The sequence below is a fragment of the Notolabrus celidotus genome, chromosome 15 (genome assembly GCF_009762535.1).
Source record: "Notolabrus celidotus isolate fNotCel1 chromosome 15, fNotCel1.pri, whole genome shotgun sequence".
Taxonomy (NCBI): domain Eukaryota; kingdom Metazoa; phylum Chordata; class Actinopteri; order Labriformes; family Labridae; genus Notolabrus; species Notolabrus celidotus.
In genome coordinates this window covers 10,688,516-10,707,222 of record NC_048286.1, presented here as the reverse complement: position 1 = coordinate 10,707,222, position 18,707 = coordinate 10,688,516, and the positions used below count along the sequence as shown (strand labels likewise).

The 18,707-nt window shown below is 39.2% G+C and overlaps 1 protein-coding gene across 1 annotated transcript; it reads right to left on the bottom strand.

Moving 5' to 3' along the window:
* Positions 1–1,350: 1,350 nt before the first annotated feature.
* ap1m1 (adaptor related protein complex 1 subunit mu 1) lies at positions 1,351–17,443 on the bottom strand. The gene is made up of 12 exons (XM_034702565.1): positions 17,241–17,443; positions 14,483–14,639; positions 14,308–14,375; positions 14,034–14,164; positions 12,231–12,378; positions 11,942–12,068; positions 11,602–11,744; positions 10,194–10,265; positions 9,704–9,862; positions 9,362–9,487; positions 2,545–2,620; positions 1,351–2,124 (listed from the first exon to the last, which is right to left on the bottom strand). Exons 1-12 carry the CDS (start codon positions 17,280–17,282, stop codon positions 2,102–2,104), a joined length of 1,272 nt encoding a protein of 423 aa, XP_034558456.1. The 5' UTR covers positions 17,283–17,443; the 3' UTR covers positions 1,351–2,101.
* Between the last annotated feature and the right edge of the window lie 1,264 nt (positions 17,444–18,707).

The following is an 18,707-nucleotide window of genomic DNA, read 5'->3' as shown; positions in this document are numbered from 1 at the left end:
TAGTGGTCACATGGAGAATGTTTTCTTTTGACTTTTTTGCAGGCTGGATTATTTAATTTAAGATATTACAAAAGCAAAAGTGTTGTGAAATGTTGACAATTTTAATACTTGGTAAAACCTTGATACCAATATCTGATCGACTACATTAATTCTTTTAATTCTTGTTAGTTAGATAGATAGATAGATAGATAGATAGATAGATAGATAGATAGATAGATAGATAGATAGATAGATAGATAGATAGATAGATAGATAGATAGATAGATAGATAGATAGATAGATAGATAGATAGATAGATAGATAGATAGATGTGGCAAATTCTGTCTGCAACAACAACATGAGGGGTGAGGGAGTGTTTAGATCTAGAATCTGACCGCTACATATCGTTAAATATTCCCATTTCTACACACTGTACCTTTTAAAACGATCAAATGTGACAGAAAATGCTGCTTGATCTCATGATTTCAAGAAAAACCTAAGAGGTTTTCTCAAATATGTTCAAGAGTTGCTAACTTACAAAGTACAGAATGTAAAGGTAGATATAGACCGCTGAGGATTACAGTCGTTTTTTAAATTAAAACAACCTCTGCTCCCCGACCAGACAAATCTGCTGTGTGTGTGTGTGTGTGTGTGTGTGTGTGTGTGTGTGTGTGTGTGTGTGTGTGTGTGTGTGTGTGTGTGTGTGTGTGTGTGTGTGTGTGTGTGTGTGTGTGTGTGTGTGTGTGTGTGTGTTTGTTAACTTAAGCAGGTATTTGCAAGAATAATTTGAAATGCAAACTGATCTGACTGAAACACCAAAGATAGAACTAAGTCTATCCTGTGATGATTTGTAGAGACAAAAATCTCACATTGCCAAGATATTGCGACATGAACTGAACCTCCAGCACCTGCTCACAGTGACTCACATGCATTAAGAATATCACAGTCCCCTTACAGGACTAACTTCAGGAATTACCTCATGCAGGACCACTGCAGTCTGGCTTGACATGAACAATAGCAGGTCTGTGCTGTGTTCATCCTACATTTCTCTCTAGCATGTCTGCGACCGCTGACCACAGCTTGAGTCACATCCTTCCCTGCTCTCCTGCATGTTTACGGAGTGCTGGTGCTCAGTAGCCTATGATATCATGCGCCCTGGTTATTAAGAGTGCCACTGTTTGAGAAGACCTTCAGCATGGGGTGGAAAGTACCATTCAAGGCTACACATGAACCCCCCTCCTCTGAGTTTTCCCCCTGTGTTCAGCATTCCTCATTGGTCTGTGGGACAGGTGCTTGCAGATGACACCATGTCAGCTCAGTGTGATGACTGCAGTGACATCACATACAAAATGATGCAGGCGGACGATGGAAAACTTTTCTCTAAATAGACATTTAATGATTTAAAACAGCGTGGCTACACATTGGGGGAAAGGGGACACAGGAGTCTGGGTGGAGGACTGGGGTTTGTAACAGGTATTCGCTTCACTTTTTAACCCAAATGTCTGCACTTCATGGTTTTATGCAAAGCTGAATGTCCGAGGAGTCACACTGACAGATAGAAAGCACAACAGCCATGCAGGAAGGCATCGCTCTGGCGTATATCAATGGCATCACATGGAGGTAATTGTACAAAAAGAAGAAGAGTAAGCTTTGAAATTTACAACAAATAACACTGAATTAACATTTAACAAATATATACAGATAATCAACAAATTGGAATTGTGGCAGAACAAAGCAGCTTCATATCAGACTGACCGGAGCATGTTTTCTTTTACCTGTGGAGGTGATTACAGTAACTTTTGATGGCAAATGTAACAAACTGTTTGAAACCATCTGACCCACTGTGATAGATATATCTCTTAGGTTGGATGTAAACTTATCTCCTTCTTTTATTGGCCTCGCTCACATTAGGAGCCACACAGTAGTACAACGTAATTATTCTTTTTTTTTTTCTAACCGAAGGCTCCATCTAATATTTGCATTGATCAGAAATTAATAAACCTTCAACAAATAAAAAACAAAACAAAATAAAAAGTAGATACTGACAGTTGATCTCATGACTGACACCTGCCATCGACAGCAGACATGTGGATTGACTCCGCCCCCTCTGATTTCCACCTGCCTACTGAGTCCGGAGCTGGTAATCTGAGGAGGAAATGAACAGGGCTTAATCAAATGTACAAAGAAAAGCGTAAATCAGAGAAATCAAGAGGAGGCAGCTGATGCTTTCCACCCAGAATGAATGAAACATAAAGGAAATGAGATGAGGATGTTTGGTAATTAGTGGCAACATTAGCAAAAAGACCCAACATGTGCAACCTTGGTAATCTCAGTGTGAAGACGAGGGAAGGTCAAGAGGAGAAAAAAAAGAGAAAAGTTCACTTTCTCACATTTCGCAGGACGTTGCCACATTGCCTCATGTTCTACAGTGTATCCCCTTTTTCTTAGAACTGCATCATTTCAAAGCTGGTTCCCACCACATTGCATTGTATTGCCCAACTGTTGCCTAATAACTGCACATATGGGCACTTTGTACAACAAGTACTGTTCAACTCTTTGACCTACCTCCATTCTGGGTGATGTAGCGCACCCACGGCAGAGCCTGATATCCACTCTTCTCAATGATCTTCAGGTAACGCACCTGCAGGGGGAAACACAGGTGAATGACACATAGATACACGTCCATTCAGAGAAAAAACAAGTCTTCAAACAGCTTGCCTAGAACTGAACTCTCTGATATGAAGAAATGGATGGGTTTGCACAAGTTTTGCTCTTGTGTGATAAACAACAAGCTTGTGCTTTCAGATGAACTTACGGGAAATGCCTACTTCTACAAATTTGACATCTTCAGTCTACACTTGTCGTGCATAGAGCAACAAGGCGGCTAAGGCCCACCTTAGCATACACTGTGAGGGGACCAAGGCGCCATTTAATCTTTTACAAACACAGTTAAGAGCAGTTACAGCTGAAGAGTCATGTACTAAGAAGCTTAGTATGTTTGGCCTCTGGAAAGTGCGGAACTGAGCAATGGAGCATGCAAGAGAAACCAACAAGCACCACTGGCAATGTCTCATTTTCATACTGCACACTAACTTTAAGGAGGTTTATGGAGGATTACTGCAACAGTGTCTTTACAAGTCTCCCTAAAAAAAAAATCTGACTTCGGGTTTAGAGGCTCTCAATCTTCCATACAGCTCAGTTTGGGGTACAGGTCTGCTTTCTGTCTCCAGAGTCCGAACCAAACACAGAGAAGCAGTGTTCAGTTTTTGATGCAGAATCTTTTTATTAAACTATTTTAAGAAACTAGAACAGTTGCATTTCCTTACAGCAAATTCGTTGAAGCGCTGAAGCTGAAATCAGTAAAAAAACTGCTGAAAATGTGGAAACATGAAATAGAGAAAAAATGTGTATAGCTGCTAAAATATTTGTATTCCCTGCTAAAACTCGGAAGGCTTAATTAAAGCTAAAAAGTGAAACTTATAAAGAGCCTAAAGCTACAGAGAGCAGAATCAGTAGAAGGGTCTTAAACATGTGAAGTAGTAGTAGAAGTAGCAGTAATAGTAAAAGTAGTAGTAGTAGTAGGAGCATCTATTTTGTACTATATAACGTTTTCACTTAGATTTCAAAACTGTTTTTTAATATTTCACTTCTATTTGATTTAAATAGCTTGTTTTATGTTTTTTTTTTCAATCCCCTATTTTAGTGTTTCTTCTGACCTCTGTCACAATGTCTTATATGACTTTGAATTGTCTTGTTGCATAAATATGCTTTATAATGAAATCTGCATGACCTTTATGTTCTATTCAGGTGTACGTTTGACTTTTCTCCCATAAACTAATGCACAAAAGGACAAAGTCTGCATGAGTATGTGTATTATGTTATTTAACATTAGTGATTTGACCATGTGACAGCAATTTTACACTCTACCATGCACTATTTTGTTCCTAGTAGGGAAATGTGTTGAGTTCATCTTTAATTTCATAAAGGTCTGATGTATTGTAGTGTGCAAAAGGATGTAAAGCAGCTGATTTAATAACTATCCCGCTGCTAATCATTTCTCAAAGCTCAGTCATACGATGATGTATCAGTGAAGATTAAGTTTTGGATCAATATGTTTCAATGCCAGAAAAATAACTCACTCAGCAAGAATGGTTTGAAAAGTTTCTGGGGGTATTCTTCTAAACAGTTTGACTTTTGACTGTGTCTTAAACGTGTCAGAGCCCCCCACTCATTCCCACAGGTAGCACATATTCAAGATGGACTTTCAGTCTTGTACTCTGCAGGGTGCAAAGTTATAGTACGAGCGGCGTTGTTGATGAGGAAGCTGTAGTATGAGTCACTGAGAAGAGGGAAGCAAAAAAAGAACAGCTTTCAAGGGACATACACGCTGAATTTACATAACTGTAACATGTTGTTTTTTTAGGGTTGTGAGGAAAAAAATGCAGCATAAGCATTATTGAGATACAACTTTCACAAGCTATTAACTGATATTTCACCACAGCAGTGTTGCTACACAGCTGAATTACGAGAAGACGCTCTAAAAATAACCTGCCAGCCTGACCATCACTGACACACATCTTTCTTTCCCGGTCAGATAGAGAAGGAAATAAGAGTTCAAAATACATGCCAGCATTTCAATGTGTCCATCTTGAGTGTATACTGACTTGGTTCTAAAGGATGGAGTATTGCTTTCTTTCTTTGAATAATCCTCTTTTATATTTCAACCACAGTGACATGAAGGACTTTGTGGTGCAACCTTCTATCTTGTGGTAGCTGTATCTGTGCTCTGCAGCAATAATGAAAGACAAATCTTCCATGCTTGGTGTTTTCGCCGTGACAACTTTCGCACAAAACTTTCTGTGGAAAATAAATCAGACCAGCGCTCTCACAATTATCAGGGATACGAGCACGGCCATTTTAGGGCTGACGCGACCCCTCTCTGGGAAATGTCGCCGGTTCTCAGCTGAAAGCAGGGCAGACAGAGCAGGAATTTGTGGGTCGGGAGATGGCGGTCCTCGGTAGTGGCCGCCTTGTTATTACCTTCCACTACACAGTGAGGTCAGAGAGAGGGGGAGAGAGAGAGAGAGCGCCTTGGCCACCAGACACATGACGACAAAACACATAGACATGGGATCAGTGAGTTTGCCGGCGCAGCACTTCTCTCAGAACCCAGCAGCCAAACATGCAGCCGGCCTGACCGTGGCTACGCAGTCAGCAAAACGCCACCAGGAGCCATCCTCCGCAAAATATCATTATGGCTTGTAAGATGAGAAGGGGCACGGAGGATGTTTGTTGTATCGCGTTTGGTAAGTATAGACTACATGTGTGGTCTGGATTTATCAGGCTTTCGGTAGAAGCCATGGCCCCGAAAAGTATCTGCCAGCTTGTTTGGCTTCCCTCGACATCACCTAAAGACAGGAGATCTGAAAAAGTAACTACAGTTCAGCTCTTACTGCCACCGGGTTAAAGTGAGGGGTTCCTCCATTTCACATTTACAAGGTGCAGTGACGTGCATTACACACATATGACATGTGCCGTCCCCTGCACTTAGTGGTGGAGTTAAGAGGAACTTTCTCATGCTTTGATATTTACATGTGTCTAATTAAACTTCACACGGCCTCTTCTCACACATAGAGTGCTGCATTAGAGTGTGGGACCCAGTCTGCTCCTGCCCTGTAATGAGGGTAAGGTTACAGCCCTCACACATGAGTTCGATGGGAATATTGCTCTTATTAGGTCCTCTATGATATGATGGGTGCACCGCAGTGTGATCACACACACAAGGCAAAGAGTTTAGGCTGTGGGATGTGGAGGGGGTGCAGCAGATCCTCAGTGCAAGTGACAAACATGATTTTCAGTGTATCTCAAAACCGCTGAGAGTACCAGTACATTGTTTTTTTACGTTAAGATTGGACTATCAAACTCATTTCTAGGGCTCAGCCATTAAATTGATGACTCAACTATTAAGTGTTGCACATGTTGAGATGTCACATAGAAAAGTCCCCGGGGTGCACTGTGGTTTTCAGACTCAGACTTGCTCAGGTGGCTTCCTTCGAGACAGTTGAAGAAAAAGCAAATTTAACGGAAGAAAAACTGTTTTTAACGTTTGGTCCCTTTCAGAGGTTTCAGCAGACTTTTTGACTCAGTCTACCAAACTCAAAAAAAAATGTAAATAGGTTTAATGAGTTATCTATAGAATTATTGACTCTGTTCTGTGTTTTTAAAAACAGTATCAGTTCATTGAAATGTGTAATCAGAGGATTACATTACCACATCCCTTCCACCATCAGGCAGCTGTTACTGCAGCCTGAGGGCCGAGGAGAGGCTTCTTTCCTCAAGCCATCAGACTGAATCAGTTCAGTCCACTAAGTGTGCACATGCACATCCTAGTGTACACTGCAAACCTCTAAACTTTCCCTTTTAGGATGCAGAGGCTCAATTTAAGTGTATCACTTGCACGCTTAATGCAATGTCACCAATTATTGCACATGATCTAATCCACACCATACCTTTTTTTTTTCATTTTGTATTGCTTTTTAAAAATGTGTTTATTTAAGTAAATAATAATACCAATAATACCAATAATAATAATCATTAATGATCATAAACGGTCTGTGTGGTAGATTCAACAGTATTTCATTGCATACGTTGCAAAAATTGTAAATGTTATGTAGTCTTATTTAGGTTGTACAATAATCTTACACTGGTAACCATATAAAGGGAAGTGACCACTTCACTCTGATCACTGGCTGCAATGACATAGATAAGTGACAAAGTTATGTTTTTATTTGCTTTTCTTTTCCCTTAATTTATTTATTTATCTATTAATTTATTTTATTTGTTAATTTTCTTTAAAAAAAAGCAGATACACTATTTTTATGTTTTATGTATACAATTTTGCCAATGGAAGATTGTTACAAAAAGATGGAAATCATTGGATATATTTTCTTGAGTTTGAATCCAAGCGGACAGTGATTTAACAAAGATAACACAAAGAGAGTCTATCTAACGACCGGACCAGAGGAGCAGGTGTGAAGTCCCTGTAGATGGACTGCTCCTGAAATGACCTTTGGGTTTTAGTTTTTATTTTTGTGAAAGAATGTGAAAGAATTCTTATCGGGCACCGGTTGGCCTAATGGTTTTAGCACGCACCCCACAGACTGAAACAATAGTCATCATCTCAGTGGTAGAGGGTCTGACTTCCGGCCACAATTCTTTGTTGCATGTCTCCCCCACATTTCCTGTCTCTCTTCAGCTGTCCTATCAATTAAGGCAGAAATGCCTAAAACACTACTTGAAAAAAAAAAATTCATACTCAAAACATTTTTCATGTTAATGTTTAGATAAACATTTTTTCTTTATTACTATGGTCTAAAAGGGAAATGCGTACAACTGCATCATCCCTTAAAAGTGGATTGTCATTAGAAATGCAGTTTTTTGTATTCTGAACATTTACACTATTTGATGGAAGCTTACAGTTTTAAAACTCTGATGAGTTCTCTCTAGAATAAATATTCAATTTAATTATTTAGGTTATCGACAGTAAAAAGGTGACAGAAAATAAAAGTTGAAGCCATCTTTAGGACAAGTCTTCTTCTCTGGATGAACCGAGTCCACACCTGCCTTTGTTACAGCACTGTGACTTTATGCACTTGCTGTTATTCCTGCATCTGTTCATTAATGGATTGTCAAATATTTGAAAAGGAAAAAGGAAACGGATTATGTCTTTCTGCTGTCAAATGACATTGCAAAATGATAATTGTACTTTCATTGCCAAAATCCCCCTGATATCAAGTATTACATATTTCAATTAACATCACAGAGAGCTGCTTGTTTCCGAGGGGGCTGTGTGATGTCCATACAACTTAATAACCTGTTATTGACCATCACAGGAAATGTGGAGAACGAGGACAAATGAGCTTGGAGCTCTTTCGATGAGAGTTAGACAGAGAGATAAAATAAAAGACTTCACTGAAGAGTGTGAACGCAGAGGCCTCCATAAGTTAAGAAAAACAAATATGTACCAGCATCAGAAAAAGATGATTTCACTATCCTTCAAGTGTGTTTGTTTCTAGGGATACAATCATTTACAAATGGTAAAAGTTGTATAAAGTGCCCTTTTAAAGACATTTTGTTCTTTAAGTGTGATTAAAGTTCATTATCTACTCACTAGAACCGACTAGTTGCCATAACAGTCCTGAAATCTGCAGGACCAGTCAGTGGGGAGATTGTCCCTGTCTATAAATGTGCCGGCTGAGAACCAATAAACATGCTGCAATAAGTATGAGGTATATGTTAAGATTTTCTTCTGTGAATAATGCGTCAAATCACAAGCCATCACTTCAAGTCTTTGGATTTTAAGACACATTTCCCTTGTCATTTCAGGCAGTGATACTGACCTTGTGTCTTTTATTCCTAACACACAACTATTTCTAAGAATGCAGCAGTAATTTAAAACTTCTGATTACAACATCTCTCGAGAATATTTCAGTTTAGACGCACTTGTTTTAGACAAGCACCACGTCTAAGGAGATCTGGGAAATGTAACACTGGGTTGTAATTGTATCTGCTGAAAAGATTGTTTGTTACCTCCACACAATGATATGATATTTTCAAACAGAGATTGTCAGGTAGAGCAGTCCTCACATCAAGGCACTGAGAAATGTAGTTTAGTGTATCCGTGGTGCTGCACACATAATCATAAGACAACTGATTACACAGGAGGTGCAGCGCATCTGTATAAATCTGCGGTCTGTCAGAGTTTTCATTTAAACATATTAGCTTCTCTGTACGTATCATAGGAATTACAATCAAAATCCAATAAATCTTACGCGCAACTAAGAATGACATTTTCTATCACTGTGATTAACAGAGGGCAGAGGGCCGTGACTCAGGCTACTTTGTTTAACACTCCACCGCATGAGGAGTCCCTCAGCTACACGGTGCTCCTTTACTGCCCCCTCTGGACAAGAGCTGCACAAATATGAATTGTTTGAATTCCTGCTCTGGAGAGAGCATTTGTTTGAGATGCTACTGCTGCGTGCTGTAAATTCTAAGTCAGGGATGACAGGGAAACAACAGAAAACCACAAGATATTTGGACTATGCATGCATGCCTGTGCACTGGACTGGAAACAGACAGCAAAACAAAAGTGCTGCATTTGTTTGTGTTGTGTCGCAGAGGCATTACCAAACAGGAATGATCAACACACAGTTTGACCAACAGTTTCCTGTGATTAAACTGGATCTGTCTTCATTTGATTTCTCCATGGAGTAGCATGTTTGCCTATGAGCTGCCACATGTAGGTTAAACAAATTAGCCGTGAAGTTATTTTCATACACTGACTGACAGAGTTTATGTGAGTGTGTGTGCTCAGATGTACCTGGATGCCTGAGGTGGTGAAGTATGGGATCTCAAACTTGACACTGATTGGTGGCTTCCCCTCCTTGTCCTCAGCCTCCACACTCGGCAGACCAAAGTGGGCTCGCATTAAATACTCTTTTCCACCCTGTGAAGAGTCACACCACAAACTCTAAACCTCATAGTTTAAACCAAGTGAAGTCATGCTTTCATAAACATTAACTCAAGGACTAGCACAGGAACTGACATGACAACAGGCAGGTAAAATCACAAGCCAACTGCAACCAAAATCAAAACTAAGACTTAAATAACAGTCATTTTTTAACCGTCTATATGACACTCATGAGTCATGGTTTCTGCTCACAGGGAACGACTTGATGGACCAGACGATCTCGCTGTTCTCAGGCACCCACTTCACGCTGCCCACTGTGGTCTTGAATTTGGGTGAGTCAGCGTCCGTTGGCACAGGAATGTGGATCTCCACGTTGTTGGCTGTGGAACGCCTTTTGAACTGGCTCTTCGCCTAAACCATAAAACAAGCAGGTCAAGTTAAACAAGGTGGCCTGACTGAACAGGGTATTAAAGCAGAGCTTAATGACAGCTTTATATATGAATTAAAACGGTGTGAAAACATGATGCAAACAAGAACCACAAATTCCTTAAAAACCATTACAATGTGCTTCTCATTGCTGACACGGATCACATGTTTTCAGCCCATGTGGACTTCACAGACGCCAAATCGTGTTTCTCTCCTCGTTTTCTGTTGAGAAATCACTCTGGAACCAATTTTCCACAACAACAACGTTGCTATGAGTGATACGACAGCTGATGTAACATCTGAAAGATTGACCAACCTTGATCATGTACTCTATCCGACTGTGGGAGTGCTTCTCAATAACAGATTCAATCCAGATCAAGGGCTTCACCTGCAACACACACACACACACAGGCACATTTTATCACCTTCAACAATCAAGTTTCCATAAGTGTCAGCTACATGAAAATACATGTTAGAGTGAGGTACACATGACACAGTCTCCACCTAGTGGTCAGCTGATATTACTACAAAAAGAACCAACCAAAAAACTTTGAGGTATGGATTTGGGACATAATTTTTTATGATTCAGCAGCAAATTGTCATGTTCACATGTTTGCATTGTGTTGAAACTGTGCTTTCTGCTCACAATGTTGTAGAGGACACTTGGGGGAAAACATTAATTGCGTAAATCTTTGTGATGGGGGAGGCAGTTTACACACTCTGATTGAGTAACATATGTCTTAGTGTCTTAGTCTAAAACCATTGCACAGTATTGTTCATGCTTCCGTTTTATCTCGTTTAGATTATTGTAATTCTTTGTTTAATTGTCTTAGCAGTACGTCTCTGAACCGCCTACAAGTGGTCCAAAACGCCGCAACTAAGCTCCTCACAAAACCATCCAGAAGGTCTCATGTCACACCGATACTCATGTCTTTGCATTGGCTTTCCATTGAGTTCAGAATCCAGTTTTGTGACTGTGTATAGAGCAACACATGGTCAGGCTCCAGCAGGAGGGTTTGCTGGCTGTCCCTTGCAACAGGCTCGAAACTAAAGGCGACTTTGCTTTAAAGTTGTTGCTCCAAAACTTTGGAGCATGAGAGCTGTGGACATTGTGGACATTTTTAAAAAGCAGTTGAAGACCCATTTGTATAAAAAAAAGCTTACTTTGACCCATTTGTTTGTGTATTTTGTCTACTTTTATTTAGTTCTTGCTACGTCTTGTTTTTTGCTTTTTATTCTGTTATTGTGAAGCTCTTTGTGACGCATTTTAAAAATCATAACCAAGACACACCGAGGAGGACATTAATGGTTTGAAAATCAATCTGGCACTTCTCTTGGTCGATAAACTGTGTGATAGTGAAGCTGTTTCTGAATGAGCTTAAACATAGTTGGGCTGCATTGTTTTGTTTTGTTTTATTTGCCAATATTTTTAAAAAATGCCAATTTATCGTCACCATCAGGCAGAAACCTTGCAACTCCAAAACCTCTACTGTCCAGATAGTAAAAAAAAAGAAGCTTTTGTTTTTCAATGAATGAATGAAAAAACATTCAAATGAGAAAGAGACACGAGGTTTCTGCCCGACAGCAATGGAATGCAATAAGTTTATACTGGATATGTCTTGTTGGCGCTGTAGGTGATCATTTGACCCCTTCATTCAACTACTAGACTCTGCTGATAGATTATACTACTGGAGGCTGGAAGGTGTCTGATCCTCTGGACTCACATGAGTGTTGAGGCGGTAGGACATGAGTTCGAATTCTCCATCAGGAGGAATGAAGGAGATGGTGCGGTCGTTCTCGAAACGAGACAGACGGACACACTGGTGGAACTTCACATCCTCCAGCTCCACTGATTTACTCTTCCCTCCTGCGTGAAAAACAAACAGATGCAATAACTGTCTGGTTTTTAATCAGTATTAGGAAACATATGGATGCACATTAATACAAGTTTCTGGGGGACTTTTTTGACTCCAGCACGCTTTAAAGGGGTATCACTTAGCTCCTACCTCTGCTCAAATACTTCTAAAAACAGTATTAATGTAATTAGCTGAATGTTAGACTCACGTCCAGTGTTTTCAAACAGAACCTTGTCATTAAGGCCCAACCGCAACTCAGGCATTCCAGACAGGAAGACTCGCATCTTAATTGAGCCAACAATCTCACTGCGGAGGACATTACCGTTGGCACTAACCTGAAAAATAAAAGGATTACAACCTTCAATGTTCAGGAAAGCACTCAGTAAAACTCATCAGAATCATCAAACTGATGATTTGACGCATGCAGGGAGGAAGTTTACGGACACTGACTGTCATTCCTTAAGCAACACAGCACTTCTAAAACAAGTAGTTCCTACCAGGAGGTTGACTGACTCAATGACGTCCAGGAAGACCTCGTTCTTCCTGTACTTGATGCCCTCTGACCTCCAAGACACAGCATTGGTGACAGTGGCAGGGGGTCTTGGGGCGCCAGTGTCAAGCTTGTGCCCCTCTTGGGTTATGTATCTGTGAGACAAAAATGTAAACACTGAGACCAAACAGAGAAAAGGGGAAATCAACTGAGTGCAGAGGCGGGTTCCCAGAAAGCATCAAAGAAGAACAGAGAGTCTCATGGTTACTAAAAGGGAGGACTGTCTGACTTATTGCTGAAGTCTGGGGGAAATCCAGAGTTAGCTTGCTGTGCGTCTGCATCAACCACAAGCGTAAAGTGGAAACGATCATCCACAAATCTGTGTTAACCACAGCGCTGAGAGTTTAAACGTTCATCCAGGACAGTAACCTTCATTTGACTTGCAGTTATATGGAAATGACAAATCATTATGTAACACCAGATTTAACTGCTTCACACCAATCTATTTTCAAAATATCTTTACACTGCAATCCTTTATGTATATAAAGGCATGAAGAAATACTTTAATGACACGTAATTACAATGTGTCATGACGAAATATCAAACGTGTGTAAGATCCAACGCACAGACACTACTGTAGAGCACGCCGTTTCTATACAATGTTGAGAAAAATGCTTGTCTGATGGTGTTAAAAACTTCAGGGGTAAATGCTGCTTCACAAGACAATCCACATTCCTCATTTCAGTTGCTCTTCTGTTATCCCCCCATGTGCTGTTTTACGTGTAGATTAATCACAGCCCGTAATGAAGACTTCCACCTCATAAAACTGCACCTTAATCCTCATAAGATTACATCTCTGTTCTCATCATATTTATAACTTCAATCTCATTCATTTCTGACTTTATTCTTTTAAATGTATAACTTTAGTCTTGATAATTAACAGCTTTTTTCTTGTTATAATGTGACTTTATTCTTAAAATTGTGATTTTTCAACCGTAATGGGACCCTAATCGTCTGCCGTACTTCAGAGTTAACATCACTCAGGCTTGATACCAGATGAAGTGCAGCAGCTAGACTTTGTGATAAGCATATAAACATCTTAATACAAGGAGGATGAACACTACAACAATCTTAGTATTGCAACATTTTCTCTTGAAAGTGATAGATTAATATCATATTTGTGACCCAGAAGAAAAATAAATGGTGAACATGAAACTGAATAACTTCTAAGTGGACTGAACTGTACATATAAGGACATTAATGGCAGTGGCAGCAGTTATCATTAACATCAAGGCTTCTCAACAAAGAATCAATAAGTTATTCTACTGTAACATATCTATCAATCTCTAAAAAAAGAGTCTCTGAGTCTTGTATTATCAGGTTTATTGAGTAAATGCAGCCATCTTGGATTTTCATTGCATCAGTGGGGGAATGTCCTTCTTTGGCTCTATCATGCAGACTCTGCTGTAAGATTTACAAACCACCAGATGTCAGTGTGTTCCCTAAGTCTGACGCTGATGAGGCAACATCTTTTTCTGAAGGAAAGCGTTTCAAGGCTTCATCCACCCATCAGTACTGTACTTTTAATTAAAGCTGTCATGACTTGCAGATGTTTTTTGTGACATATGATTTATATCAGGATTAATGTGAGGAATCTTTGACAACTGTTAACACACCACCTATATACATACAACACTGAATGCGCTCTTAACTTCTTAATACTTTTCCATCTACTTCCTTTTATCTACCTGACTTTGGTTATGTGTTTATATTTTACATCAACTAAAGAAATAACCAGAGGAGTACTCACTCTTGTAGAATCTTGCTGTCTGTGGTCTGAGGATAGCCAAAGTCCATCAGCTCATCCATAAGCTCATATATGATGACAAAGTTATCTCTGATGCTCTCTTCCTCCAATTCTTTGAAATACTCTGAAAATACCTGAAAAGCAGAAACACTATCTCATAATTCTGTTTGGTTATCACTGTAAATATAGAGTTTTAGGATACACTTATGGTTCTGTTAGTGTCGTTTATTTCCTTAATCTCCTTTATAAAGGAGGATACAAGAGGAAACAATCCTACCTGAACAATTTTGTACAAGAAGGAGAAGACCAACGAGACACTAGCATTTTTCTTGGATGTTGCAACCACTGGTGAGATTGTGTGTTAAGGATTCGAACGACAATCCAATACATGAAATATAAAAAGACCAAAAAACCGTTGAGTACAAATACCACACAGCAGAAACAAAGGATACAGTAGAGGTTATTGTGTTTAATCCACATGAAACGGACTCCTCCGTGGGCCAGGATTGGAGAGAGTGTCCCCTCCTCCTCTTTGTCCATCAAAAGGGTCATGAAGTGCTCGATCTCTGACATGTCCACATCTCCCCGGTAATTTCGGCACACCAGGACCTGAAAGGACACACACAGCATTATTACTGCTGCAGTATGTCACGAAACATGAGTACTGTTCGCACCATGTGTATTCTGAATTTTTTTCCAGTATTATACTGACATATAATCTAAAGGTAGCTGATAACATGAGCTTAATATGACTGCATCAAAATGAGTGGTCGACCAATATCAGTTTTTCAATGTTATGCCGATAACATATGAACCTACACGACTTACAGCTGCATAAGAGACCATTATTTATCAGATTCATTATCCTACATGGTCATTTTTAATGTTTGAAACAGCTGCCAAAGGGTAGGTACTAGGGATGTACCCAATTAATCGATTGTCGATTAATTTTAATGTTAATAAATTACTTGAAACACGCATTTTTGTTTTCAATTTTCCGTCACGTGGAACAAACATCATGTGGTCTCATATTACACTCATCTATCAGGGAGGTGTTTTAAGTTTAAAGCATGTTTCGATGTGAATCAGCTGTTAAAGGTGCTGCGCACGGCGGAGACGCTCAGCTGGCGGCTGGGCTGTGCGTCAGGTCTCCAGGAGCGCTTTTTTAAAGAGGATCAATACACAACTGCTGCCAACAACGACACGGACACGAAGGCTGACTTCTTTAAACAGGACATTTTAACCTTTGGATACAAAGCCAACAGAGTGTTAGGAATTGCTACTCTGCTATGTTTGCAGAGCAGCAACATCAGAGCCGTCTGAGCTTTTCTGCCGCTGGACTGATTATGACCCGGTTGCGCTCCTGCTGACTCCTGACCAAATACATGTTTATTTTTCTCAATAAGAATGAGTAAGCAGAAAACTGGACACTGTGAGTCTGAAGTACTTTTCTGTTAGTAGTCTCAGCCTCACTTTATAAGATCATGTCCGCGGAGAATATTTGTATGGGCCTGATCGTTGATAATTAGCGTGTTAAACGTACCCGTATTCAATACCATCAGTCATATGCTTTTTGTTGCTGTAGAAAATATAATTTAGGGGGAAAAAACGTATTTGGCCTTGTTTTTTTGTTTTTTTTACACAAGAATGATAATGTTTTTTTTAATTGATTAATTGATAATTGATAGTTAACATTTCCAAAAATCGATCACAGAAAATACTTAAAATGTACATCCCTAGTAGGTACCAAAGTAAGGGATGATAAGCATGCTGCAGAAACAGACTTTAGTATCATTGCACTGTGTACAGTCTCAATATGTGACACATTTGCCTGTGATAACTCAGTAAAGACAAAGAGGTACCACTTTATCCACAGGGGGCACTAAATGGACACAAATTTAAAGTTCCTCACAGGAGCTTTAAGTTTAGATTTGGATTTTAACACTCACTTTTAAAGCCATAAATGGACTGGCCCCTGAGTACCTAAGCGAGTGTCTAAGGATGTATGTCTTCAACTGCTACCTGAGATCCTCTGGCAGGTCCCTCTTGGAACTTCCCAGAGTTAAGTTAAAAACCAGAGGTGACCAGACCTTTGCAGTCAGGGCCCCGTCACTCTGGAATGACCTGCCGGAGGAGATCAGGCAAGCCACATCCTTGTCCTCTTTGAAATCTCTCTCCCTTCTTAATTCATCACTGACTTTTTTAATTTCTGCATGGTTTTTATTATTGTCTTTTACTAGACTAATTTTGTTCTCATAAACCATTGTCATGGGCTTTGTGTTCTTTCTCTCACTGTCTTGCACTCTGTAAAGCACTTTGTACACATGTTTTTAAAAGGTGCCATATAAATAAATGCATTATTACTGTTATTAAACTATTTATTTTTTGCAAATAATTCTGAATTTTGTGTTTATTGCAAATGCTCAACAATTAAATTGCAATTAATAGTAAAGCCCTAGTACTAATGGATTTACAGTCATGACATCGTTGTTATTATTGTCAGTAAGTTACCAAGGAGTGAAAGTGTGTACTGTAGCCAAAGTCAATTCATTTGGTCAATCATTTTCCTCGTTTACCATGACATATTGTAATCTTAAATCACCATAAAGACAGAATTTAAAAAGAACAATCTAACATGTATCTTCTGGCAACATCATTGTAAAGTTCTGAGGTTACAAATCCACAATTAAGGATGTAAGTGACTACTTTTCAATATGCTTTGAGTGTTTGCTAAACAAGAACAAGGATGTGGTCAGTAGCAGCAATAGCTAAATCTGACGCTTCTTACATTTAAATCAAACACATTGAACGCCGATATCAGACTAAAAGTATGTAGTAAGTAAATAATATAGCATGAGACGCCTTTTTTGACGCAGTGGAGGTAAAAACAAACATTTGGAAAGGTTTGGTCCGTATCTTTACATCCTCTGCAGCTAACAGCTGGTCACCTGTTTGTTAGCCTGCGTGTCAAGTTATGTTCTCCTTATCGTTACGTGGCCTTGTGCCTCTCAGTGTTACACATCACAGGAAGACAGCCACCTTGTTTAGGTGACACACAGGGGCTTTAATAATAAGCTGAACCCCTTTACACGGCGTATAAAGCTGTCTCGTTAGCTAACGTGCTGCAGATTGAGCCACATCATAATCTGTCACTGAAGAATGTGTTAGCTAACATTAGCTTAGAAACGCAGCATCAGTCCGCTATCTTACCTTTCCTTTTAAATCCAAGACATACACCGCACTCGCAGACATCTTGAACTAATTTATCCGAGCTTAGTTCAGCTCGCAGTCTGTACCGTGTTGTTATTTTCTGATGAAAATTACTTCAGGGCTAACATCGAAGCACAGACTTTCATTCATAATACTGAAAAGAGGAAAGCACAAACCCTTCCCTTTTTTTGTCACACCATCCAGACAAGTAAACGAGCGCCCCCTGTGGGACGGGAGGATGCACTGACAGTAGAATGACACATGACTGTCCTCTGCCATTCCCCGACTAAATAAGACAGATGTGTTCAGTGGTTCATAACTTTATATAGAGACACAAAATATGAGTGTCACAAAATCTCCTTCTTCATCTTAACAAGTAGATATAATTTAATCCAGAATGCTGAAGTAAAATATTAAAATGATTTCCCTGTGATGTATTAAGATAAGATAATATAAGATAATTTAAGATAAGATAAGATAAGATAAGATAAGATAAGATAAGATAAGATAAGATATCACTTAATTGCTCCCGGGTTGGAAATTCAGTTGTTGCAGACCCAGACATAAGTACAATCCTATGGTACAATCAAGAAAAAGTACTAATTAGTAAGATAGAATAAGTAAAAATAAAAATACATACATAAAGATAGAATACAATTTAGATATATACAATGTTACAAACGTAATTTAGATTAATACAAATGTATTTTATATTTTACCTTTATTTTATCAGGTAAGTCAATTGAGTGAATTGAACCAATTCTCATTTACAATAAAAACCTGTTACAAATGGATTAAATTGTAGTAGGGGGCAGTGGTCAGCGTGGTGCAGTCTGTGGCCTCCGTTAATGTTTAACAGTCTGATGGCGGTGGGCACAAAGGAGCGCCTGAAGCATTCAGTCTTGCACCGTGGTGGGATGATGCGTTGACTGAACAAGCTCTCCATCAGCCACAGCTCATCATGTAGAGGGTGAGAGGGGTTGTCCAGGATAATAATAATGCTTTTAATTTGTACAGCACTTTTCAATAAAAGTAAAAAAGTGTTTCACAAAAACAATAAAAAAACAGACAATACAAGTAAAGAGGCAATTAAAGCAAATAGACGATATAAATATAAATATAAATAAGGATAAATTAACAGAATAAAAGTTTTGTGTCTGAGTAGGGACCTGTTCATTTTAATACCTTTCAGTTGCCTAGAATCGTTGAGTGCCACTTTATGCAACATGTGTAATATCATCTTTTCAGATACTACTCTTGTGTTCTTTGTGATTGTATATATTTTTTAAATTAGGCGATTAGAAATGAGGATAATCTGCAAGAAAAAAAGGAAAGTAAATTCACTGTGACAGTTAAGTTAGTCAGTTAACCGAGGCAACTGTATATCCATAGTCTATGCTACCATCTTCCATATGTGCTTTTCATTATTAGAGTCTTAGAAGCTTTCATTGTTTTTAAGATGTGTTA